The 27,782-nt window shown below is 36.8% G+C and overlaps 1 protein-coding gene across 4 annotated transcripts in view; it reads left to right on the top strand.

The window, feature by feature from the left end:
• Nucleotides 1-27,782, top strand: part of CDYL2 (chromodomain Y like 2) — a 61,354-nt gene that overhangs the window by 28,039 nt on the left and 5,533 nt on the right. For all 4 annotated transcript variants that reach the window (XM_030025564.2, XM_041126386.1, XM_041126387.1 and 1 more), the window contains exons 2-6: nt 4,985-5,579; nt 13,593-13,810; nt 21,062-21,234; nt 25,408-25,618; nt 26,345-26,488. In XM_030025564.2, coding sequence (XP_029881424.1) covers nt 4,985-5,579; nt 13,593-13,810; nt 21,062-21,234; nt 25,408-25,618; nt 26,345-26,488 — 1,341 coding nt within the window. The remainder of the gene's footprint in view (nt 1-4,984; nt 5,580-13,592; nt 13,811-21,061; nt 21,235-25,407; nt 25,619-26,344; nt 26,489-27,782) is intronic.

The following is a 27,782-nucleotide window of genomic DNA, read 5'->3' as shown; positions in this document are numbered from 1 at the left end:
AAGACAAACGTGTTGAATCAGATGGCCTTTATCTCTCTCAGAAATCTTACTGCCTTTCTTTCCTTGGCACTTTCTTCAAATACCCTTCCAACACCCTGAGGCACAACATGGGACAAAGACCTCCAATGAAAAAAACACATAAAACAGTACAAGTCCTTTAATTTATAGTAATGAAAAGCAGTTTTTCTAGTATATGTCATGAAATCAGTCTGCTGCTCTGTACAGTACACTAACAGAGACCATCTGAGCATCACAGATTACAGTTTAAATTGTTACATAGATATACATGGCAAGAAGAGGAGCTGACGTACTTATTTTGGAAATCACTAAGTAGATATGCAATCTTCCAAACCTTTCTGGAAGTTTACTGATCTCCTGGAATGTGTTTTCTGGGAGCATAAGGATTTTTATTTATGCTCTTTAGAGTTCCTGTGAACTGTGAGATGAGTATACTCTGCTCCAACATTACAGTTATATCTGTAGAAATAATTCAGTAGGAATTACCCTTTTTTAACTTAGCCTAGATTTTTTTTTAATAAGTGGACAATAATACTGCACTGTTAAATGAGTGATTTTGACCCTGAATTTTCTGTGAAGGAAGATGTGTGTGTGTTGTACGCTGCATATATAAGCACTTGATCACCAGATCACAACACTAAGTTTATGAAGCTCTACAAATTTGTACTGTAATTGATTAGTATTTTTTTATTTCACATTAAGTTTAGAATACAATTTTTTTTAAAAGCCTTTTATTTATGACTTTCATCCTAGTTTGTGCAGCTGTGTATAGAGCTAGGTTTAAGGCTAGTTGGAAGCTAAAAAGCGTGTTGTAAATGCATTTGCACAGGTGCCATGGTCTCATTCTATTTGTTCTCTTTAACCATCTTTATATGGTAACATATCAGCACCTCAGTTCATCCAGAATTAGCCAGGAGGGGCAGGGAGAGAGAGAATCTAGGCAAGTAATGTTATATGTCAATTCTAGCACTCTTAACTCTGATACTGCAAACTTTGTTTGCACTCATTTCACTTTTATTAAATTTAACTACTTCGTTTTCCAAAACAAATACAGTGAATTCAAGGATTTGGCAAACTGTAACTACCGAGGTCACTTTTGGGAAGATGTTATTCAGTTCTCATTAAAGACAGAACTGAGGGGGAAAATGGAAAATCAGACGTTGAAGCCATAGAAATTTTCTGCATACTCTCAGAACTGTGTATTGCTTATTCTAGGGAAGGAATGGAAGTATTATTTCTATTAATCACTAGCTGTCACAGAATTATTTCTCATTAAGAAAACTCATATGAATTTGTGGAACCTTAAGTAAATGCAGAAAGATTATTACTTTATATACTACCTGTTAAAACAAATATACATCATTAAAAAAACAAAGTAGTGATGTTTGTTATTACTGTGGACTGTGAATAGAAGGAAAATGGGACAGACAGTACCAGGTGTGGGTAAAAACCTGATATTTATGCCTACACTAAAGCACTTCACTGTATGCAGTGAAGGAACACACTGGCACTCTAAAGGGGATAAGTATCAGTGAAGAACTTGAAGTCCTGAGAAAGAAAAGGGACCATGTTGAGAGGTCAAGTATGTTCGATGCTACCCTCAAATGCTTTCAGTAATGAACAATAAGGCGGTAATGAGGATGAGGCAAATATCTACTCAGACTTCTTATGCATTACTCAAGCCAGTGAGTATGATGGCTGAACCAAAAAACTCGAGGAAAACAACTACTTTTGGATCAACCCTCATTTTTTTCATTTTCTCCTTAGCAAAACAAACTCAAAAGAGGGTTGACCAGAAACAAAATATTTTGTCTTCAGTTTATTTAGTCCCTCTTTATTTTATTTTTGTTAGTTAAATTTGAAGTGAAACATTGATAATTTTGTTCTGAAAATGCTGTAATGAAATGCTTAGTCTTTCCCAAATATATTTGCTTTCTGAATGTTTTTTCTGAAACCATTTATTAAATTTGACCCAATTTCATAAATACTTTTATTGTCCCTTCATGATATGTTGAACTGGTTAATCACATTCTCCATTGCCAGTATTTTGTTTCCCAGGAACAAAGACCACTCATGTTTTCTCCTTTTATCCTCTTAATTGAAATGCGTAATGCCTCATCACCAAAATACTTGAGTGTTTTCCATATTAAAAAATGCTCTCCAGAAAACCTCCTCCCTTCACTTTTCCTCCTTGTAGTAGAGCAACAATGTGAAAATGAGAAATCGGTATAGTTAAATTTAAAGATATGTGCATGAGTGAAAAAAGGTGAGGTTGAAGAGATGGTTTTTGTTTGTGATTCTGAAAATGGCAAGGTATTTGTCCATCCTTTCTGAGGTTCCTCCTTCAGTAAGCAAGTGGGGGAATGCAACCGGTGTAATCCCTCGAAAGAAAGACAAGTGACTCTGAGGTAGCATCAACCTGACACAGAGTTTGTGTTCCAAGTCCAAACTCCTGAATTAAAAAGGGAGAGGAATGCATGTATTGTTTAGCTAGTACAGACAGAATAGCATAAACCAAATTCTCTGCAGTAATGATAGCTGTGGTCTACTGAGTTTAGCTGCAATTTAATTTTTTCCCCAGGACATATATATATATATATATATATATATATATATATATATATATGTTTCGCTCCTTGGTATAGTGAGCTGCAGTAATTAAAGTAACAAATCCACAGACAACCCACAGGCCACTACAGAGCTCCACAGTTCAATGTACAGTCTTTCTGGCTAGTCCCAAATAGGAGGATAAGTATTTTAAAGCCAGGGATAATTTGGACAGCAGCTCTCTATAAAGGCAACAAGATCATAATAAGTCTATTAGTTTGACAATTGAAAGCCACACATCCCAAATGAGGACGAAAAAAAAATGCCACTTCATTTTTTGTGTAAGGACTTTTCCCTCTTTTCAGTTAAATTATCTCAAACTTGCTTAGACTGAGCTTCAGTTAATTGTTTTGCCCCACTGAGCAATCCTGAAGGGGACTGTGCTAAATTCAGAGTAAAGAGGATGCCTTGCTTTACTTCTGCAGTGGTTCTATGCAGGTATTTGATAAGACGGAGCACAGGAACGAGCTGTTTGGGGTGCTGCAGTTGAGTGCCCTGGAGATGGAGGAAAGCTGTCCACTATGACTCAGACACAGATATCTTAGCACAGTTCCCATGTAAATGAATTGCGATCGAAATATAATGTTTAGTTGCTAATTACATTTAGACTCCTTTGGGGAACCCACCAAGTTTTCTATGAATGTACAGTTCCAGCCAGTGAACAGACAGAATTAATCCATTGGTTTGCTCTAACAGGGGACCTAAAAAGAACAATTACTTACACTGCTGTGATTGCCCTTCTTCAAGGTTAAAATCTCCATGCAGATTCCACTGTTGTTCTTCACATGAGATGATTTTTCTTTGAAGAGCAATGAAAGCTATTACATTAGCTATCCACTTATTTATTTTTCTAAATTAACAATAGTGCTTTTCGTTAATGATAATGATTTTTTTTTTCATTAGTGGCATCTTTATCCCTCATAAGCCACATTTTAAAAAAATTTAAAAATTAAAGAATTGGAAAATCAAACTTGGGAGAAACTTCAAAAGGTTTTCTCATCATAACCCAATTTTCCAGCAATGACTTTTCTATGGCAGATGTTTGTCTAACAAAAACTGATCTAAAAACCCTCCATACCTTCCCCACATTACCTATTCTAATGCTTAATTCTTACTACCATTACAACATTTTTCCTAATGACTTGATCTAAATTTCACTTGATGCAGTTTAAACCCATGACTTGCTGTCCACTGATTGTGCTTGGGTTTTCATATGCGCTCTCCCTCTAGTTGAGATCTTGCCAGTGCTGAGATAGCACAAAGATTTCTTCAGTTGTACAGTCCATTTTCCACAACAGCATGATACTGTTAATTCACATGCAGCTTGCAGTCCCAATATAGTCCTTTATCCCTTGGTGCAGAAATGTTCCTTAAGCTGACATTCCCTAGCATACGTTCATGAAATTCATTACTTCTAAGTAAGAATCCTGCCTTTATGCCTTTCATTTGCTTTTTTTTTTTTTAATTGGTGCACTCACAAATTTTGTGTATTTACTCAAATATTGCATTCATTAAAAATACAAATTGTTGTAAGTTGGAAGTAGCAAAGTGGATATACACTACTGCAAATACGATCTTTGGTGTAAAATATTGTAATTTGTTACACTCAGTTCTCTGTTCAAGATAGTTTCAAGACAGAAGAAGTATGGGGATGTTTATAGGGACATAATGCATGTGTGGATTCAGGAAAGTGATCAGTAACTGACAATACAGCAAAAGATACTTTATTTAGCTCTTTCAAACAAGAGATAGGTGAGGAATGTAACAGTAATAGTCTCATTTTACAACCAGATTTTCAAAGAAGTCATGCTTTCGTTAATGATCTTCAGGTTCTCTCTTGTTTCTTCACATTGTGGCTATTGCAGGTTCCCAGATCAGATTTGATCAGGTGTTATGTCTCTTCTTAATGTTTTCAGAAGGGGAAATGGCCTTGCTGTCAAAATACCGCTGGGGCTACTGCATTCTTCTCCTGTATTGCCAGGTCTGCTCATGGGAATTCTTTGTTGAACACTAATTCCTAAATGTTATGTCAAGCAGTTTATACACACACCAAGTAGGTTCTCATCAGCAGTCAGCATGGTCGTTATAGGATCCAATGGGAATATAGTGTTGGACTGCATCTTACGAAAGAAAGGTAAATTTAAACCTGTAAAATAGGTTGCTATATTTTGGCTAGCCTGGGTAGGCTTTCCATGTCAGAGTCAGTTCATATTTTAGGCACTATATTTTAGGAGAATCTCATGAATACTAAGGCGCCTTTACAGTGTCAGGGAGGCCTTCCTAGCTGTAAACAAAGAATATCGTTTTCATGACCAAACTATTTTTCTTTCTAATATGATATTTTTGTTTTTTCTTTTAGGTAGAGAGGATTGTAGACAAAAGGAAGAACAAGAAGGGCAAATGGGAATATCTCATCAGGTGGAAAGGCTACGGAAGCAATGAAGACACCTGGGAACCTGAACATCACCTATTACATTGTGAGGAATTTATTGATGAGTTCAATGGACTACATGTTACTAGAGAAAAGCGATCAAGACATGGGAAACAGGCCAGTGCTCCAAAATTTTTACGGGAAAGCCGAGGGTCATCTGTTGAGAAAATATCACATAGACCTTCTGAATCTGGGAAGTCTAAAGGGTCAGCACACAAAAGGAAGAGAATTAATCCATCTCTTCAAAAACAGAAAAGAGGATACGCAGCAAAGCCAGCATCTACTAATGACAGGGCTGCTAAAACTGTGACTTACCGAACTACTCCCAGCGGTTTACAGATCATGCCACTGAAAAAGCCACATAATGGTCTGCAGAATGGAGATGGCAGTCATGAAAAAGATTCTAGACATTTTGGGAATGGCTCACAACAGCAAAACATGGATTTAAATGATCATGAAGGAGAACAAAATTTGCCCAGCGTGTTGGAAGTTGGTAATGATTCACCCGTTGTGAATGGAATTGGTATGTGATTTAAACAACTACAGTCTTTGTGGGTGGGGGGGTGTTAATTGCAGCAACTGCAACTAGAGAGTCCACTTGTGGAAAAATCATTGTCATGCTACACAAGTGATATGGTGAGAAGCACATAAACAAGTTTCACGCTCTTTCCCCATAAATTATACCATTTTTTTATCAGTTGGCTTCTCTCCTTCCGTTTCCCACGGAGTGACATGAAGCAGTGTGGGCTTTGCTACATGCCTTTGCAGTATAAAGTCCTTGTGGGGAAATGATGACAAGGCACAAAGTAGGAATGACAACTGAGGTATGTATAATACTGCAACTTTGGTTTTGTGTATCACCAAGTAACAAATCACTTCTCAGTTATGTGTGCTCAGACCCAATGGTCTAGAAAGATCAGGATTCTTTTAGAAACGGAATTAATACCACTCTTGCTAAAGTATCGTGGTAAGTATGGCTGAATAACATTCAAGTTCCTCAGTATTAATGCTCATCATATTCAGTACTCAGAACTGCCAGGTCCTTGTCTCTGACAGTGACTGGATACATCAGAAGTCACAAGACATACTCTACAGGAAGGTACAAACAGCCTTGAAGTGAATGAGAAGAAATAGGAGAAATTTCTTTCTAATCCTCATAGTTACTGACTGGCTTAGTTCTCAAAAGAATAAAGCTTTATGTTCTCTATATTCAGCTATTCAGCTTAATGCAACTAAGTAGCTTCTCATTATCTATATGTGTCCAATTTTTTTTTTTTTTAATCCTACCAAATTTAAAGCCTCAATGGGGCTTTGTGGCAGTAATTTCCAGGAATTAACAATGAGATGCACATTTTATTTCATCAGGGGTTTGGGTTTGGGGTTTTGTTTGGGGTTTTTTGACCTTTACTTTCATTGAATAAGCTCTTGTCCTTATATGAGGGGATAAAGCAGAAGACATCCCATCAATCAGCAGGCAGCCCCAGCCTTTTTAGCCTTCCTACCACGTGGAAGTCTTTCCAGATTCCTGGTAGTTTTCAGTATCCTCTTGTGCCTTTGGTGTGGGGGGTTTTTTTAATATCTTTTAAAAACAGCAGGAGCTCTTCCAAATTATTTCCTACTGCTTACTGATACAGTGGCAATACAACCTTTTGAGAATTATTTTTTCTGCTGTTACACACAGCATAAAGGTTTTCATTCAGTGATACACAGTTGCTCTTAGGTTTTTTTTCCTTGCTGGTTACAGTTAATTTAGAACACAGCTATAGGTATGATTTTTTTCATTATGCATTTAATCTGCTTTACTGTTGCCAATTCACCTTTTTATTATGACTCAGTGAAGCTCTTCAGAATCTTTCGTGGTTTTTACTCTACTTATTTTGTACTCTCTTCAAATTTTCCTCTCATACTTCTCTTCCCAGTTCATTAGTACATACATTAAATAAACTAATCCTTCTGCAGGTCCTTAGGGCAGCCAACTACTAATCATTTGACATGATGAAAAGTAACCATTTGTCCCAATTATTTATTTTTGTTAGCCACTTTCTATAGCCCGTAATAGCACTCATTTCCTTAACAGCTTCTTGTGAATTGCCCTGCCAAAAATTTTTCAAAAGTCAACATAAATTATATCATCCCACTTTCCATTTTCCAACCTACTGGCAATCTAGCAAATGCTACTTGATTTGGGAAGTAGAACTGACCTTGCCTAGTCTTACTGGTTACATCCTATAACTACTGGGATCTTTCAATCCAGGCATCAAATATCTTGTTAAAGACTCCCAAACCAGCAAAATGTATGGTCAGTTTTAAATGCGTAAATCGCCCAGATGATGTCAACAACACTTAAAATTGAGAGTGCAGGCTTTTGTATTTTGATGAGTTTCAGCTCATATAAGACTGCTTAAAAAGTTACCTGCTTCTTTAAAAATATTGCATATCTAATATTACTGATTGATGAAGTTTTTTTCATCATTTGTTTTATGTTATTCATTGGGGAAGTTCTGATACAAAAGGCATCTTTGAAATGCATCTTTAAAATTCATTCATTCCCATATTTTAGAATTATTTTTTTTTAGTGAAGAACTAAAGGGCCACAAAGAACTGTAAGGTCAAATGAGCCTTTCATTTGTCCCCCCAAGAGCTAATGAATGGCATCTACCAGCCCCTGTTTGAATAATCCCTGTAAGAGAGCTCTATTTCAGTAGAAAGCTGCTTTCCCTAAGCAGCCAGGTGTTCTGCCATGTACAGAGGGCTCCTGGCCTCACAGCTGATGTATGCAGCTCCTTTAAAACATTTCTTTATGATGGTTTTTGCATTCTCCAGATCCATCACTTCCGTTCTGTAGTTTGCTCTCCTTTCTCCCTTGCATTCTGACCTCCCTGTAGGCAAAAGGAAGAGATCTTTGAATCTCTACCTGGTTCTCATATGAGAAACCCATACTCAGCAGCACTCCCAAGGTCAGAAATCCCTCCAGTCTTGCTTTGTGATACCAAGCACATGCATAGTGGAGAAAATGACAAAGAGGAGATGAGACTACCAAAGTAAGAGCAGACAGAATCTGGTGGAGAAGGGTCAAAGTAAAAATACTAGCTTTTTTCCTAATATTGCCCTACAAGCTTGAGAGAAGTCAGATTTCCTGATACAGGATTTTGCATCATTTGAAATGTCAAATCGAAGAAACTTGCACTGCTCTTCAACAAGTCCAACAATTTACTGAATTCCCCACGGTATTCACACTCACAGGGAAGTAGCACAGAAGATGCCAGTTTGATTCTGCTATGTGTCCTGTTAGTATCACAAACTCATTTTAATCAGGATAGATGTCACACTGAAATTGGTCTGAAATTTTACAAATTACAAATGAAGAAAGTTTCAGAGAAAAATGCCAATTTGTTGAATAACAGAAGTTTTGTTCCAAACATCTTGGGTTTCAAAACTTTCTCCAAATCTGAGCCAAGGTCCCAATGCTTTGTCCCTTGAGACCAGGAGCAATGTGGCAGTCTGCTTGGCAGGACTCCCACGTTCAGCTTTGAGGCAGCCAGCTATGCCAGAGGTTTCAGGCAGTCTGCCACAGAGTCTGCAAGTCGAAAGCCCAGCATGCCCCATCAGTGCTCACAGGGCTCCCAGACACTATATGTAGAACAAAGAGGGAGCCTGGAGGACCTGGGTTTGGCTCCCAGAAGCTGTGGCTCCCAGGCAGCCCCATGCAGAATCTGATGAAGTAGACATTTGTGTCAGCTTTGAGATTGCCTATATGGAGCCCAAATGAACGTCAGACTCATTTCACAGCTAAGTGTAAGTGCACAGAAAAGGTATATAGAAATTTTAAGTTGGTCTTGAGAGGAAGCCTAGACTGGGAAAACTCAAAAATTCCCCCCAATTTGAAAACCCAGCTGTAGGCCCAGCTCTGCTACCAGTGTTGGCCTATGGTTGAAGGCCTCCAAAACCCATCAACTTGAACCAATATTCTTTCATATTATAATAGCGTTTAACTACTAGTGTATTGACCCAAGCAATATAATTAGTAATTTACAAACTACAACTAATCAAGAAATATCTATTTTGTTTGTGGTATGCCAGTTCTGTTGAAACAAATAATAGCTATTTGAACACTAGTTTTTGATGACTCCTTGACTGGACTTCCACCAGTCTGTTTTGTTTTGTCTATACATCCACTTGGGTACAAGTGTTTTCTGCTCAACCTATAGATAAAACTCTCACCAGTAAGTTATTTACCCCAGAAAGATGACTGTATACCTACAGATGTATGAACAAAATCATATATGCAGCCCAGTGGAGGCCTGGAACCTTGCTGAAGTTGGGACAGATCTTTCTTACCAAAACCTCTCTTCTACCTTCTACACATCCTGTCACAAGGAGAGTAGAGTCATCTTTGTTCACAGTTATTTAAGGATCTGCAAATGGGAAAATGTTGAAAAACTCTGCAGGAGAACATCCACTGATGCTCCCAGGAGCTAATAATACCGTTCTTTCTGATGATATTTGTTGTCTTCTGTTATCACATTTCTGTTTCTCTCCAGATGTTGTAATTGAGAGTGATTGTTTTGTCAAGTTTCTTGACAGTATCAAAAAACATCCTCTTTTAATTTTCTCTTTGCTTTTTCTACATCACTCTATTTCTGTACCATCTGCTGAAGAATTTTTGCTTGTCATGTATCACTAACCACTGTTTTTCTCCATTAAGAAAATCTTTGTAGTCTCATGGTGCCCTTAATTTAAATACTCTCTATGAACTTAGTCACTGCTTCCTCTTGTTTTTTTAGCTTGTTCTGTTTTATTTATTCTGGAGCAATACTGGCAGTAAAAGACAACCAAATATGCTTGCTTTCTCAGTTTGGATAAAAACCCATTGCTTTTAGATATCTTACAGATGCTCCCTTAGCTGGAGAAGTCTGAAATTATTAGTAAATTATCAACAGAACACTGCTTTTAAGTATGTACAGTATTAACCATTACCCACAAGAAAGGCAGAAAGGAGACAGAGAAAGGCTATTGGGAAGACTGAGGAATGCAGAACTGTTGTTCACTAAATCTCAATAGCAGAACTAGGGACCACTCACTGAAACTGGTAGAACATCAGATAAAAGCACAGATGAAAGAAAATTCTTCTCTGTGTAGTGGCTACACAACTTCTCAAAGTTATACCACAGGAAGCTGTGGAGACAGACAGCATCAACAGGCTCAAAAGTGGATTAGAGAAATCCATGAAAAGGTCCACGAGCAAATACTGAAGGAAACAGGAAGGATGAATCCTCCCATATTCCTATACAACACTTAGGGATGATACTAGGGCAAAGGACTGCAGAAAGTGGCCAAGCTTGCATTTTCTCCTTAAATAGCATTCTTTACTGCCATTCTTGGAGAAGGATTACTAGATGCACCAGTGGTCTGGGAATATCTTAAATTCCCTTAAAAAATATTGAAACTTCTTCTAGATACCAGTGTGGTTTTAGGTATTCCACAAGTTCTACTGCTGATTAAAAACAATGTAATAATTAGATTAAACTCCCACTAAAGGAAGGAATATTTTCTTCTGTTCTCTTTTCTTTTTGTACTTAGACTGAGCATCAAATACTCACTACTAAGCCAGTAAACCATACTTACAGGTACCTAAAGCTTCCTTAGTTAATTTGTGACATCCTTAGTTTGTTTCACATGCAGTATAGATTGCTTTGAGAATGTCTCTTTTTTCCTATGTCACAGTCATTTTTCATCTTGACATATTAAGGTACTGTTACCCTTGTGTGCGTTAAGCAGGTGCTAACTATTAACCCTCATGCAGAGACAATCTGGATGCTTTAGTGGCTCCAGAGCAAACCTTCAGTAGCTCCATCACATCCACGCAACAGACATGCTAAATTGGCCTGGTTTCACCTGAGTGTTGTCTTTAGATTTTGCTGATCATTTTCTCCAGTTTATCAGGTTAAACAAGATTAAACGGTTGCACTGTATACACTGAAACAACAATTTACTTAATATATGTTGTTCTGTTAATCATCCATCTTGGAAATGACACTTTTCCATGTATGTTTCTTTCATATTTAATTTAGATCTTTCTCTCCTCTGGTTAGATTTCTGTCAGCTGGCGTGCAGATAGTTAAAATACTGTGATAAGATCTGTAGTTTCTTACATCATATATTTAATTTACGAACTGAATGCATTACTCAAGGAAGAATACAACAAAAATTAGCATAAAATTATTACTGAGGCTTTTTGTTGAGCTGGATTATCTGTGTGAATTAATCTTCTACTATTCTCATACCACCTGTATTTAAAATAGATGTGGCATAATCTTCAACACTAGGTAGATAATCAGTACTGTTAATCTGACACATCTTCCATTCAATGTTCATTTGTGCCTCTGATTTTATAAGTTCTTTACACTTTTGGGGGAGATTTAACTCTTCACATCTTAGTAGCTTATTACTGGGTCAAGCAACATAGTAAGTATTGAATAGATAAAAATGCAATATTTAAAAGTCTGCCTCAGTCAAGTAATTAATTTGTTTCAGCATATTATTCCCAATGATATAGTTTTCCATTAGTAATTTCACAAGCTGATTTTTGTTTGTAAGAATACATGTCAAAATATATGCAGTAGCAAAACCTCATGAAAAAGAAGAAACATGCCATAAAAAATTATTCATAATTTTTAAAATTCAAGCACATGGTGATTTCTACACTTGAGATAATTCTTGACAAGAAAACAAATTTCAAATTCTGCTGGCTTCAAATGATTTTTTTTCAAATCAATGATCTAACATAATTTGTCAATATTTGCATTGCACCAGTTAAATCCTCTATTCAATATAATATAAGCGATGTTTTAGATGGTATCTCTTAATTTAACAATGAAAAAGAGTTTTATGATTGACTAAAATAGCAGACTTTTTAACAAACATGCATTTTTGTATGTAGATATATGTGTACACACATGCACACGTTACATGATGAGGCCAAATGATGCACCAGTAAATACTATTAAGCACTCTATATATTTTAACATCACATATCATAACTCCACTGTATATACAGGCATTTCACCCACTGTGAACAATTCCACAGGCCATTGCCAACTGAGAGGTATCAGACAGTTCAGTTACCTATATAAACATCAAGTTGAAACGTAGCTAATCCAAAATGAGGGTAAGTGATTTTGATTTAGAGAGTAATATGTTATGAATTCACCATTCAATTCCATTCCAACAGAGCATTTTTAATTGGATAGTGGTCATTTAAAGTATAAAATTATGTTCCAATATTCATGTCATCTGCCCTTTAAAAATTCCTGGCTATTTGATACCAGAGGCTGGAACAGGTCAGCTTTGGCACCAGTAACGAACGGAACAACCAAAGGTGTTTTCATTCAGCTTTTTCTTGGCCTTTCTTAAATACGGCATATTGTGGGCTCATGTCTATTTAAACAAAAAACAGATTTGGAAACTATTTCAATGAACAGAGTGACTTTAATCTCTGTTCCTCAACAACCTGTCTCTGCTTTACTTTTAATGGTAATAGTGTGAAACATCTGTAATTAGAAAAGGAGTATTGCATTAAAATCTTGCAAAGATATTTTTAACATTCCAGCTCAGCATTGTTACCAATCATAATATATCGCCTATTACAGAGGAACTGTAAACATAAGCAAAGTAATAGTTTACAGTTCATACACAGAGTAAGTGAGAATAAACTGTCTTTTAAAATTGACATACTATTACTCTCATTTGTTTTTAAGGAGGAACTATATCTTTCTTGTCATTGTTCCCTTTTTTCCCTACTGCTGGATACCCTCCAAAATGGCATCAGCATTAGTATTTATTATGTACAAAGTCCAGTATTAATATCATACCTCTTAGTAAAAAGTCAGTAATTATTGTTACTGCAAAATGTAATGAGCAGAAGCTTGGGATCAGAGCAAAGAGGATGGCTAACTGCTGTTTCTAATGCTAACCACAAGAGAGAGAAGAGAATGCCAGTTGTGTCGGCTTAGTAGGAACTCCCTTAACTTACTGTCACACAGAGAGGTGCAACAAGTGTGTATTGGGATTGTTATTTGAAACTGATAATGACCTTTTGGTCACCATAGAAGGAAGAAAATGTAACTTTGAAAGATGGGATTTGGACTAAACTTGTAATGTCAGGTTTCTCCAAAGCTGAATTAGAATCCTCCTATGAATTCAGGGATCACCCCAAATTCATATGAAAGACTATGATACAATTGCTTTCATCTTCAAAGCAGAACTGCATCCCATTAACAGTACCAGTCCTACATGCTACAGTTCATTGGATCTAGAGGTTGTCTGATCAGAGAACAAAACATACTGCATGTTGGAATATAGAATAATAAGAATGGATTGAGGCCATATTTGACTAGCCAGGCATATTTTTGATTTATCGAATCTATCACATAGAGGCTATCATAAATACTGAGCTATGTTTAAGCTAATAGAAAGTATCACTCCATTTCTTTGAAGGTATAGACATAACTATGCTTTGATTCTTTCCATCTGAAAGGTTCTTCTCTGGCCAATGGAAGCTTGAATCTACACAGCACTGTGAAAAGGAAACTAGATGGGGAGAAAGATTATGTCTTCGATAAGAGACTAAGATACAGCGTGCGTCAAAATGAAAGTAACTGTCGGTTCAGGGACATTGTAGTCCGGAAAGAAGATGGTTTTACACATATTCTGCTGTCCAGTCAGACGTCAGATAACAATGCACTGACCCCGGAGGTAAGCATGTAGCCATAAAAACCAAAGCAAGCCATCCTAATGTGTGGGTTATCTTGGAAACACTGCACTTGAACTGGATTTTATGTATTTTTGTCCTGATTGATTATCTTAGAAAAGAAATATGGAGTTCAGATATATCTAACTTTTTCATGCTTGGGATTCCTATCAAAAAGAATGCAGTGGAAATTAATTTTTAATTTACATGTCTGAAACCAAAAATTACAATTAAAGAAAGGAATGGCAGAATCAGTATTTCCAGCATGGAGTTGTGTGAAGCAGTTTTTCACACATTGAAGTTACTGGTATTTACTATCCTTAGGAGAAATCTGGTCTCTTTCATTTTATTAATTTAAATAGTGCTCCAGTTGTTGCATACAGAGAATTTCAGGCTCTATCCTGAGACAGTAATTCTAAAAGTATATCTTGATCCCTAATTGCTTTTTCTCTGAATCATGGACTTTGTGAGTCCTTATTTATGAAATCTCAACCAATTAGGGGCTCTATTCTCAGCTGAATTGCATGAATTCGTACAACATATAAATGATATTAATTAATTCCCTTGTTCCAAACATTATACACTTAAGGTCAGACTTGGACTTGTAGCTTGTACTACTCCAGTACATATATGGGTCACTGGAAGGGCTGAGAAGTTTTTCCTTCCGTTCGCTGTGATCCCAGCAGAGTGGGCGGTGATGCCCTGGTATACCTTTCCCATGTCAGAACAAAAGGGGTGTCAGTAAATCCCTGCATCGGGACGCATGTCCCGGAGAGCAGAGAACATGCTTGAGCCCTGTTCCACATGGGCAGTAATGGCCTGATGGAAAGGGCTTACCATAGATGAGAGAGGAAACAACAGGAGCTGCCTCCCAGCACCAGTTTTGCCTGTGAGCATTCTGCAGGCAGAGTTCCTCCACGAGCTGCTCGCAGTGTGGCAGATCTCTACCTTTTCTGCCCTCCAGACATGCCAGCGCAGCTCTGTCTTACACAGTAACTTCAAGATAAGAGTATATGAAATATCAGTTTGAGCAGCATCTGAGGGAAAAGTAGATGATAGCTTTGAGGAGTTATTTTATTCAATAAGAAACTGATTAACTTTGAAATTAATTATAATGAGCTTCAGATAAAACCACTGGCAGGTATGATGGGCCCTAAATTTGACTCCCCTTCCCAAATGCACACCTACACATGGACATCAATACACAGAATGATACTAAATAGTTAAAACTGATGGTACATACATTTCTCACTCCTAGTTTTTAAACTATATAATATTTAAAAGGACTATCTTGGTAATTAACACAGAACACCAAACACCTACTTTTAATACAAATTCCTTAAAACACATTAGATTGCATCAAATCCATCATTCCATCCATGTATTAATTACCACTAATTGACACTGCAGGTAATTTAAACAAAGAGCTCAAGGGCCTGAAAAAGTATGAAATCGAGGACTGACTTAACTATGTTCAGGCTGAACAGACATACCTTTACGTTGCTGGCTGTGCTGTTCCACATCAGCAGTGTTCAAATGCTCTAACCAGTGAATTAATTCAGGCTCTTCAGGTCTGCCAAAGCAATCCGTTTCATTCTTTGAAAATTTTCAATATGCCGGGAATCCACCTCTGTGGAAGAATAAATGATAAGCATATAATAGTCCTCTTCTTGCATCACTGGCATAGACTATTTCTAGATCCTTTATTGAAGCTCACTCAAAAACCAGGAAATACATTTTAGAAAACTACATTACTGACCAGGATCTGGATGGTCAGGAATTAATCAAGGTAATGAGTTCTCCACATTGAGATTGTCTGTTTAAAACTCATCCAGGCTGAGAGCAATTGAAAGCTCTTGCCCTCTGAAGGCTGCTTGCTGGCAAACACGAAACGACTTCTTTGGCCTCAGTCCAGGCTGCAGCCCATGATCATTCGCACCACAAAATCCAGCACCTCCAATATTGGCAATTCCACACCCTTGCTGGCAAGTACAGCAAAAATCCAAGGAACTGAAAGGAGGAATATGTTGAATGCCTTGTCCCTGCAGTTTGTCACCCATAGCCATAGATGAGACAAACTGATAAGAGTATTTTAGGGATGTTTACAACATTTTCAGTTTTGACGCCTTTTATCACCAGTGAATAGAAAGTACAAACACAAAATTCCTGCAAAATGAATCACAGAATTGTTTAGGTTGGAAAAGATCTTTAAGATCATCAAGTCCAACCGTCAACCCAATACCACCATGCCCACTAAACCATGTCCTGAAGTGCCACATCTACGTGTTTTTTGAACACCTCCAGGGATGGTGACTCCACCACTTCCCTGGGCAGCCTGTTCAATGCCCGACAAGAAAGTGTGTTTCGTTTTGTCAAAAGAAACGCTAACTTCAGGCTTGATTAGACGTTCAGTAAATTATGTTTGCTAAATAGTAAATTATTAATTTACTCAGAGCAGGTCTACTTGGTGTGGTTAAAATAGTGGTCTGGTTATTCTCGGCCATCTATGTTAGGAAAAAAAGAAAAGGTGTGCACTGCCCACAATCATTATAAAATTAAGCTTATACAAAATGACTCTCACCCCTAAACAGCCCTGCTTCCCTTTGTGCTTTATCTTAATCTTCAGATGAAATTTAATAGTTTGGTTCAACCATTGGCCTCTGCTATTTATGCCAATTTAATTAAAATAACAAAGAACTTATTTATACAAAAAAAAAAAAAAAGAAAAGCTGCTGAGAGCAGTCTACCTGAATCTTCATGCTATGTTTTTGGTAACCACCTGTGGGTTTGTGCAGGTGATTTTAGCATGAAATGTGCCAATGCTCCTTCCAGCAGCATTTGCACTAATTGAAGTTGGCTCAGTGCCACTCTAGTAATTGAGTTTTTTTCTACAAAATGTTCAGGGCACTATAGAAATTCTTTCTTATGCTTTACAAGACCTTATAAAACTTCCAAGCCAGTGTCATGAAACAGCACAGCTTGTTTTTATTTCAGTGGCTTAGGCTTGCTATTTTTAAAATTCATTTTTAAAATAGATATGTAAAATATTTCATCTTTATAAACTCCATTAGGGCATTTTCTCTCATGGGTCTTTTGCTGCTTCTGAAGTTCTTTCTCCAATGATGACATTGCTGTTGTAACTCAGCATATTTTAAGGATCCAAATTCTGTTTCAAACTTAAGATTAAATGGATCCATCCACTGCTTTTACTTTACACTATTAGTAGAGCTAGGAATTAATATTTCCCTGAATTAAAAGCAACACATACCCTGAACAGCTAATATCTCCATTGAAGACTGATAAAACTACCTCAAGTACACTTCTCATTCAAAAGAATTGGGTTTCGAATTTCTAGCCATGAGAATTACAGGGTTTGAAGTTCTACCAGGTGCATTTTGGAGCGCTGGTTTGTCTTCCTTTCCTTACTTTTCCCAACTTAAAAAAATTTAAGAAGGCAGGTACAAGTTTACTGTTATCAGTATTTTTGCTGTCATACAAAGACAAATTGGCTTTTTGGCCAGTATTTCTGACTGAAGCCAGCCTTACAGGTTCCTAAGTCCTTTATTTATCAAACAGAAAGGACTTGGAATCTGTTTGCACAAAGAGTCAGTAAGTAACAAAAAGTGTATTTATGTAAAAAGGTACGATTGTGGAAGAGATTCTAAGAACAACTGAATTGCTTTAAAATTTTGGTTTACTGTAATATTTACCTTTAAGAATATCAACAGCGAATCCTTAGAGATTCAGAGAAGTTAACCTTTTAAACTAGTATTACTATTTATATGAACAAGAGACTTCTGTTCAAGATACTTTGTGTAATTACGGTGCTAAATTCCCAGCTCTTTGATTTCCCCAGAATGTAAGCAATATAGAAAGCAAAGGGCACCAAATGCCTTTTAAAATTTCCGACATCCAGTGAAAGGCATTAAAATAAGCTCTTAGAAGTTTAATGAAGTTTTTAAACATTTTATGTTTATTTTGCAATATAAGGTGTCCTGTTAAAGAACTAACCAGCTTATTTTCTCGGCAGGATTAAAAAAATAGGCAACTTTTGAGAAAGTGATAATTTTATTATATATTTGGGTTTCAGTAAAACAGGAAGTAAAGCATTAGGCCTGGTCTAAATTTGTAATTTGGTAGATTATCATAAGCTAAATAACTGGCCCATACCGTTTTGTAAATACTTCCTCAGAAATTTTAGTCAAATGCATTTGAATAGAAATACTGTCCCCACAACTGAAAATTAACTAAAAGACCATAAAAAAGCTTATTAAGAAAAATATGGAACTGGAGAACACCGCTATGGAGCCCTGCAAATAGTAATATTAGATCTGGTCCACTAGAGAAAGTAAAATTTAATTGGACAAATGCCATAGTTATACCAAAATGAGGGAAGGTTTAAGAACTATGGAAGAGAGAAAAAGAATATGGAATCTGATAAAGAAATGTAACAAAATACACACAGTATCTCTATAATTGCAAACTGAATTCACTACCACATTAATGGAAATCTGTGCTTAAAAACAGACAGCAGTTCTGAACTAAAATTATATTTACTTTACAGTACTGCAGTTTGATACACAGTTCTGCAACGCTACAAGCACACCGTCTCTTTTATCTTTATTTTATTGTTAGTAGCTTTCCTATAATCATATAAACATCTGTAGAGAAATGCCCATACCCAGACAATCAATGAGGAAAGCTATGATGCCAAGGCATTCGGAAGCAACAGTGAACAGCAGGTTGGCTATAACTAGGATAACATAAGTCATAACAATGAATGACAAGGTGACCAGGTGAATTTTGCACTGTACCAGCAAAGGAATCATGGCATAGAACAAGGGAGTGAGAATTGACTTTGCTGGAGTTGGTGTATTCCAGTGAGCCTCCCAGCACCTTTTGATGATAAAGTTAATGACAAACTTACAGATTAAAAAAAAAAAACCAACTTTTTGGAGACTGAAAACACCAACACATTATGATTTCCTGCTTTCTGATACTGTTTTCTTTTGCTAGAAACTAGTGGAGCAGTGGAACTAGATTTTTCACTCCTGCTCAAAAATACTACCCAAAATACTGTCAAAACCTTCCCATTTTCAACTGTATCTGAGAAATCAGTTCCTAATAACAGACCTTTAATATCACCCTCTCCAAAACATTGAAAAAACAGTGATAGCAGAATATTGGTTTTTCCTACAAGTAGTATAATGTCTGCTCAAAAGTTTGGTATACTTTTAGATGGCTTTAGCCATCCAAATCAATGAGGGGTAAGATAAAAAAGAGACAGGTTTGTAATGGTAATGATGTGTTTGAAGGATAGCAGTGGTAATATCAAAGAGATGGTACATATGCAATTATCACTGGAGGAAGGGGAATGGTAAAGAAACTTGTTGAATGGAGTATCCTATCATGGCATCATATTTAAAGCAACACTCCTCATTGTATATAAAAATGTTCAACTGGTATTCTCTGATATTTATACATCCTCCCTAAGAAAAAGCAAATTTTGAGAACTTTTAAAATAAACTAAGAGGACAATCTTGCATTCACATGGAACTAGGAAGATCAAAATATGTATCTTTTTTTATTCTAACATCTACCACCTTCTAAAATTTCTTTTTTAACTTTGAACAGAGGTTTTAAGGTGTTTTTTTCCTTTGTTTCCCCTTTACAAAATATGCGAGTTTTGCTATGTTGTTACCAACTGAGGGCTGAGACAGCCTCCGAGACTCTGAGAATAAGCAGTACTTGTAAAATCGCTGATGACATTTTCATACCTGCACAAGAATTTCAAATACACTTCCAAATTCTGCTGCTTTTAATTACTTCACTTCCACCCACTGTCACATACTCAGTATTACAGGCGTTCTGAAGTGCACTTGTAAAAGTGAAGCATCTAAAAGTTCACCACCTGCTTTCTCATGTCCCACTCTCAGCAGTCAGTAAAAATCATTTTTATGCAAACACGTGTGGAAAGCAGGCAGGTAGCATTGCACTGCATGGTTTGAATATACAAGTTCAAGCTTGGTCTCAGAAGCCACAAAATTTCTAATAAAAGGCTACCTAGAATGGTATAAACAAAACTTCTGTTCTGTGTTTAGGGACATTTCTTAAATAAGACACTTCAGAGATCTAAAGAATTTTTGGAAACAGAAAGTAGTGAACAAAGATAATCACAAGCTAAAAATCTTGTTTTTCTCTCACGTGGAAACCATATTTAACCCACCAACCACATTTTGCTATCTTTTACCTAAATTTACACTAACAGCAAATCTTTCAGTTCGAAAGAGAAAAATTTGACTCAGCAGGACCCTGTCTACAGGAAATACTTTGACACATGAGTATGTTTAAGCATAAGAGGTGTCACACTAGATGAAATCATGGCCCTTGAAGTAAGGAGCAAATCACTAAAGAGAAGAGGGAAAACTGAAATGGCTGAAGTCAGTTACAGCTTACAAACTACACTGAATTGTGACGAAACAAGAGGTTACCAATCAGAAGTTTATGAAATAATATTTCCTTTTAAAAATCATTAGAAAAACAATTCTGCTCAGATGAAAGCATTTTCTTACAATACAAGCAGCTCAATTCTATACAGATTTTGATTACATTTGATTTATGGTGCAATTAATAGCCTGATCCAGTTGTAAATCAGAGTGTAAAAATGTCTCTCTTTCAAGTGGCTTTTTTGCTCTAACTTCTGCAGACTTTAACAATATCACTGACCACAGAAAAATGAATAATATATTTGTCATGTTGATGTATATGATGTCCTCTTGTCCTGCCTTGCTCTGGTTCAAGTCATATAAACCAAAGTAGTTGAAAAACTGAAAACTCGGGTTTATAGATTTTGCTTACAACCTGTTGAGGTTAATAGGCTATTGTTGTCATAACCATGTTATTGAGGATACAGTGATGTACACTGAATATACACGATGAAATTAAAAAAAATGATATTTGAAATTATTAAATTGCAATCAAATAGCATAAGCTGGCTAGACTTTCCCATAGAATAAGCAAAGAACAGCCAAGTTCTAAAAACTCGTTGAATTAGTAAGCATCTACAAAGCACTTCCAAATATAAAACTCAGTGTTATCATTCTAAGTATATTAAAATTATATTAATATATATAATTGATGTAAGTATTAATAGTGCCCAAAATGTAAGTCTCTCAAAATCAGTAAGGTTTGTAAAACTAGGGAAATGATATTGCAACGGCATGCATGTCGAATTGTTTACTTTTCTTTATCCACAGATCATGAAGGAAGTTCGGAGAGCATTGTGCAATGCATCAGCTGATGACAGTAAACTCTTACTTCTCAGCGCAGTGGGAAGTGTATTCTGTAGTGGCCTAGATTACTCATATTTAATTGGCAGGTTATCCAATGACAGAAGAAAGGAAAGCACTAGGATTGCAGAAGCTATAAGGTGACCCAAGCTTACCTATGATCTCTAAATTATGAAATGCAGTGTGTGATTATAAAGATATTTATCAGGTCCAAAAATGTTGTATATTTAAGTGTTGATTGCATTCTAATTATAGTCTTACAAATTTGTTTAATAAAAGAACCTTGGACCTTTCCTTATTAGAAAAGAAAGCACATTTATTCCAGTGCTAATACCCACAGGGATTTATTTTATTCCACTTCTCTGTATTTAGTATTTCAAATCATTCCTCCAAATTCAAATACAACTTTGTTGTTGTTTTTCCAAATTAGCTATTGCTTCATGTTCTAAAGTGGTTCCTGAAAGGCAGATATTTTACTTGTTTTAATGTTCATCATTTTAATGAATTTCAGTACAAATGGGAATCCATGGCTTACTCATATTCTGTTGAAACAGCAGTCTGCCACTGTATTTCAGAACCTTATTAGAAGGGTCTCCACTCTTTTTCTTAAACTTAAATTACTTAATATATATGTAAATGTAGTTTTACTTTCATAACTAAAATGTGACTTTCCTTATATATATCACATTACCTTAATAGAAATCCAGGGTTTATGACATGCAGTCTACAGATCAATCTGCACAATACATCACCAAATATTTCCATTATCCACAAGGTAAACTTTGTACGTATTTGGCCAATCTTCCAGTATAAATCAACATTACTCCACTAAAGCCAATGGTATTTCACCAGTCTGTACCAGGAGAGTGTTTGGTCCCCCTTTTTTTCCCCCACTTCCTACAAATAAGTATTATTCTTCTGAGAGCTTTAAAACTTTATGCAACAATTTTCTGAAGGAATATTAAAGAATTTGTTTTACAATAGATCTATATTTTGGATATATTAGCATAACATAAGATCAGGTTTAGTTATTATACGACGTGTATTAACCACTGATTATCTTGGTTACAACTACTGCAGATCAGTTTGGATTCTCAGTTTAATACTTTTGAAATTCTCAAAGTAGTAGTTATTTTGAAAGAATTTAAAATGTATAATAAATTATGACCTGTTTTTAAGACCCTAGCTATGCTTCAATATCATGTAGTGATATTTAAAAAGAGAAAAACCCTTTGAAGGACACATCCTAATTTTTTTTTTTTTTTTTTTTAATGTGAGGGATTTTTAATAATGTGGAACCAAAAAAAACATGAGGGAAGAATATCACTATTCTTGTTTGAAAACACAGGCACACTCACACTCCATTAGAAGATACAAATTTAATATTATTCATGTAAATATAGTGTAGATAGGTATCGTTATATATGTATACATTTATCTACACACATTTAATATACAGGTATACTTACCAATTCAACATTTAAATGAGTGTAAGCCAAACTATGATACTCAGTTTTTCCATCCTTGGACTCACAGACCACTCTTGAAATACTGGTACAATGTACTGCTCCTTGTCAAGAATGTCGGCTTCAGGCCCACTGGAAATAGATTTTTATTGTACTTCTGGAAACAATACACTACGTTTTCCATTTAGCACTCTCTGTGCTTTCTGTGAACAAAGGACTCAACTCATGGAAAATATACTGTAATAAGGGTAGAAAAAAATGTACACTTCGCTTTTTCAGTGGTTAGGATGTCCTAAAACACATTAACAGATCTCTGCGTCCTCTGCTGCTTTACATCAAGTTAGACTTGTATCAAAATGAAATTAACATCTTGATTACCATGTGTTTCCACTTTCTAAAGTATGGATCTCAGATACTGATCACAAGTTAAAACTGAAGTTTAAATACCCATCAAGTCTCATCTCACATGAATGATTTATTCATTTGGTCCCTGTCCTCATCTACTGCCTTTGGGGCTTGCAGCTCACAGATGTGTGGCACTGCAGCTTCTCTCCAGGTGCTGAACACAGATCCATCAGCCTGAGCTGCCATCATCCAGACATGTGTCTGGCATTGCACTCCTGGAGCAGGGAAAAGGCAGACAGGCTGCACTGCAACTGTGCATATGTGGCCTACAGCTTCTGTAGACCAAATGCAGGCATTTGCTGCCCTCACAAGCTCCCAATATTTTAGCCTTCCACTCCATCCTATAGGTGGCACGTTCCATACCCATCCATTGTAACATCCTCTGTGCTCCCCGTCCTTCCCTCATGACAGAGGCTCATTGTGTCTTCTCAATGTTCTGTTCCACTCTCTCCCAATCTCCAGGTCCTCCCTTCCTTGCTCACTCATATGAAGATTTCACATTTCCTTCAACCTTTCCCCTCCATTAATGTGTTCTGCTTTGTTCTTCCTCCCCATCATCTAACCATTTCCTCTCCACATCCCTACTTGCTTTTCCACATTCAATTCCAGTCCCACTTATCACCACATACTTCCTGCTTTTCTCCGCAACACTATTTTCTTCTGCCTCGACATCGTCCTCTGATCTGCTGCCACCATTTATCCATAGTTTGTTCTTTTTACCTAGCATTTGTCATATCCCTGTTCCCATCTGTAGTCCTACTTGGAAGGCTTACTTGCTTAACTGCTAAGGTTCTCAAAATTTTGGAATTAATCAGGTGCAGGTGCTGTGATCCACAGTCATTACTGAACCATAAACGACCGAAGAAATAACGAGATAAGGGAACGGCATTGCTTCTGCAAACAAAAATGAACCGCAACTCTCCTTAACCCTGCTATCCTCTAGAAAGAAATGGTCTTGAACAGACAAATATGATGTTCCTTATTTCACTCTCTTTGTCTTGCCTCTGATCTCCTGTTTTATTACTCACTGTGTGAACAGAGCTGCATCAATTCCCACGAGTCTCTATTTTCCCATGGTCAAAAATCAACTCCTTACTAGATAGCCTGAAAAACAGAACTCATTCACTGAACATGTAATGCTGGGTCACCTCAGACTCTCTGTTTTCAGTTAAAATATAGCCAATGCCCTTGCACTTCAGTCCAATAAAATACTTACTTATCTTCAGTACGTTCTCCGTTTTTTGCCAAATCGGCACTGTAACCTGCAAGGCACACCTCCTGTTCCCACATACAGAAGTCTAGGTCTTTTTGACCTCAGTGGGAGGGCTGCAGCTCATCAAAGGGCACATTTGACAAAATGTTCTTTCCTAAAATCTGCCAGCAAAGATGCACTCTGGATCTAATAAATACCCAATGCAGGAACAGAATCTCCTGTTTTGTTTAGAATTTGATTTATACATGTCTCTTTTCTAAAGTAATTGAGCATCTTGTTTGCCTCCATATACCTGCTGTGCACTGAGCTGCTGGAGCTCATAATTTGCCCACAATTACACTCATGCTTTTTCCTAATTGGTATATAGACTGTTCCATTCAACAGATGTCTTTCCACAGTTGCTGGTAGGTAACTTATTTAAAATATCTCCTCATTGCACAGAATTTAACATGTTCTAGTTCATTCATCCAGATGAATCTGATCACATTTACTTCCCCATTATTCCCATCGCTTCACATTTACTGTTGTAGGCAGGCAAGGGCATCTACCTTGTTATGTCTTTGCCAAAGACATTTGCAATGAAGAGCCAACACATCACTCGCCTAATTCTTTCCCTGTTCAAACATTTCTCTCTCTCTCTGACTCCCCTTTGTGGGTCTTATTCTTTCTGCTGGTGTTCCATAAATTTTTACTATCTCCCAATCCATTGATGGGACTTGTAGTAACCTTTGACAACCTTTTGATCTTAAGAGAACTTTTTGAAAAAAATAAATATTCAGCAATCCACCTATGAGTTTCCAGTCTTTCACGCTATAATATGTTCATCAAGTTAGCCAAACCAGATCGTCAGAATCCATACTAGCCATTGTGGAACAAACAGAGAAGCGCTATGTGTACAAACTCATGAGTTACTGGTCCAGAAGTAAAACTAAACCTAACCAAACCATTCTGCAAAAAGTACAAAAGTCAATGCATTCCAATTAATTAATTCATATACAAAACTATTTAATATGCCAGGTACTCAGAAAGATTAAATAACTAAATATGAGCGAAATTTTCCATGTGCAAACTAGAAAGAATCTTGCAATTCTGACCTCATAAAACTGGGCCATGGCATTTATTGTGTCATCTGTGGTTCTAATTTGTTTTCAGATTAAGTACTTTAAGCTTGGGTATTTATCTAAGTGTTACTTCTGTATTCAAGATTTTTCTTTTATTTTTTATTTTAGGGATTTTGTAAAAGCTTTTATTCAATTTAAGAAGCCAATTGTGGTTGCTATCAACGGTCCTGCTCTTGGGTTAGGAGCTTCTATTTTACCACTATGTGATATCGTTTGGGCAAGTGAGAAGGCATGGTTTCAGACACCATATGCAACAATCCGACTCACTCCAGCTGGCTGCTCATCATACACATTCCCGCAAATTCTGGGTGTTGCACTGGTAAGGTTTTCCACCTCAAATTGCTGAAGAACCTTTCTTGAATTCATGCTCTTCTTTCTCTCTTTAAAAAGTAAGGCAGAAAACAACTGTTTCTCTTAATTGTCATGAATGGAAATGAAATCTGTGGAAAGTTCATCTAATCCCTACCAATTTCCTATCACAAAATGACCTCAGAATTCAATGTACTACACATGCTGCACACAAGAAAGACTGACACAGGTTGAAAAAGCAAAGATTGTCAAGACCATGGTAGAAAAGGGAAGAAATGCATTAGCAGAATAATGTTGCAGAGTACTTGTCTGTGTTGTGTCAGGATTGTGCAGTAACAGAGCAAGATACTGCTCTCTGGTCTCTAAAGACAATCCATAATAATTCTAGTAAGGTTGCTTAGTTTTTACCAGTATAACAAAGCAGAATTTGCCCCACAAAGTATTTCATACTAGGTTCCATGACTCTTTGCACAGTATCACTGACAGTTACTCTTGTAAAATCAGCAATATAGATTCATCATGCATGCCAGCACATTTCTCTTTAATGAAACCCATGCTGGCTGTGGCCACCTGCACAATACTTAAATAGTTAGCGAAACTCCTTTTAAAGTATTTTGCAGTATGGAAAGATACAGGAGACCATTTGTAAATTTAATCTTGAAAATAACAGGCAAGTATGGAAAAGATTTTTAGGTAATTATAACCCAAGATCACAAGTGATCTTTTGGTTTCACAGGCAAATGAAATGTTGTTCTGTGGGAGAAAGCTGACAGCACAGGAAGCCTGCAGCAGAGGACTAGTGTCACAAGTATTTTGGCCAACAACATTTAGCCAAGAAGTGATGCTACGAGTGAAAGAAATGGCATCCTGCAGTGCAGTGGTAAGAAATCAAACTCCTTTGTGATTAAATTACATTTCACAGAGGCAAGGTCTGCTCCCAAGGCTCATCACATGGTGGGTCCTCAGTTTCCACAACCATACCTGTGAAAGAAGGCTAACAACAGAAAATCTGGAGAGGGTTCAGTGAGCTCATGGAGTTTCTCATTTTTCAGGGGCAGGGAGGGTTATTTCCTTTCCCCATCTTCACATTTATCCAATATGAGTGGAACCTCCTTGCCCCAGATTTTGAAAGGTGACTTTAGCATAGGTTTCCTTCATGAAGGTGGAAGAGTCTGCAACTATACAACTGTAGGGGAAATCTCTGTAGGGCCAGTAAGAAAATATATTTGCCTTTCACGTTGTCCTGGCCTACTATGTTTCAGCTGAGTCTGCCTTCTTTTCTGCACCTGCACAGTTCCTGATTCTGCAAAATGTTCTACACAGTGCACCAGAAGGGTAAGATAGTGCCAGCTAACCTCTGCTGTGAAGGAGAAGTGAGATCCAGACACAGAGGGATTTGAACACAGTCTGGTCACAGTGTATTATAACTTTCCTTTTGTGTACATAAAAGTTGGAAGAAAACCCTTTCCTATTTTTACTTCCTAAGGTTTTTTCCCTTCAGGCAGATATACTCCCATTCTGGGCACATCGTTGTTTAAAAAAAAATGCAGTGAAGAAAGTGATACTGGCTGCAATAAAACTGCACTAACTGAAGTGCAAATTGTTGCCGTTTCTTGCTATACTTCCTATGCCTGAAACTGTCTTAGCACCCCTCAGTTTCATTTAAAAGATCCGTTGTAAAAGAGAAGGTAGAGACACAGGAGATTTTTAATTAAATGAACTGTAGATTAGATCTTACAAAAGACATTCAGAATGAAACTGTCTGGAAATGTAGCATAAGCTTATTTGATCATGCCGATATAACGTGTGTTATACGAGTTGGGAAAACCTCTGGGCCTTATTGTGAATTCTTCCTTCCTTCACTGTTATTGGCTGTCAATGAAATTTTCTCTTGAGACCTGTTAGAAAGATTGGTGCTGACTTGCGGACAAAGATGAGTTAAAACTGTCAAAGACTAGATTTACTCTCTGAGATCCTAAATGCAAATCAGGCTGAAGTCACAAAACCAATGAATATGATGAGCTCATCCAAGTTCACTGTGGGTACTTGTTCACAGACAGACCAAAAAATAAACCACTGGCCCCACTATTTGCAATTAACACCATTTACTTGAGTTAAAGAGAAATACTTCTTTGGAATAGCAGTATTAGAACCGAAAACAGATAGGAACTGGG

This window comes from Aquila chrysaetos, chromosome 9, assembly GCF_900496995.4.
Source record: "Aquila chrysaetos chrysaetos chromosome 9, bAquChr1.4, whole genome shotgun sequence".
NCBI lineage: Eukaryota > Metazoa > Chordata > Aves > Accipitriformes > Accipitridae > Aquila > Aquila chrysaetos.
Note: the sequence above shows the minus strand (reverse complement) of the source record. Positions and strands in the feature narration are given on the sequence as shown.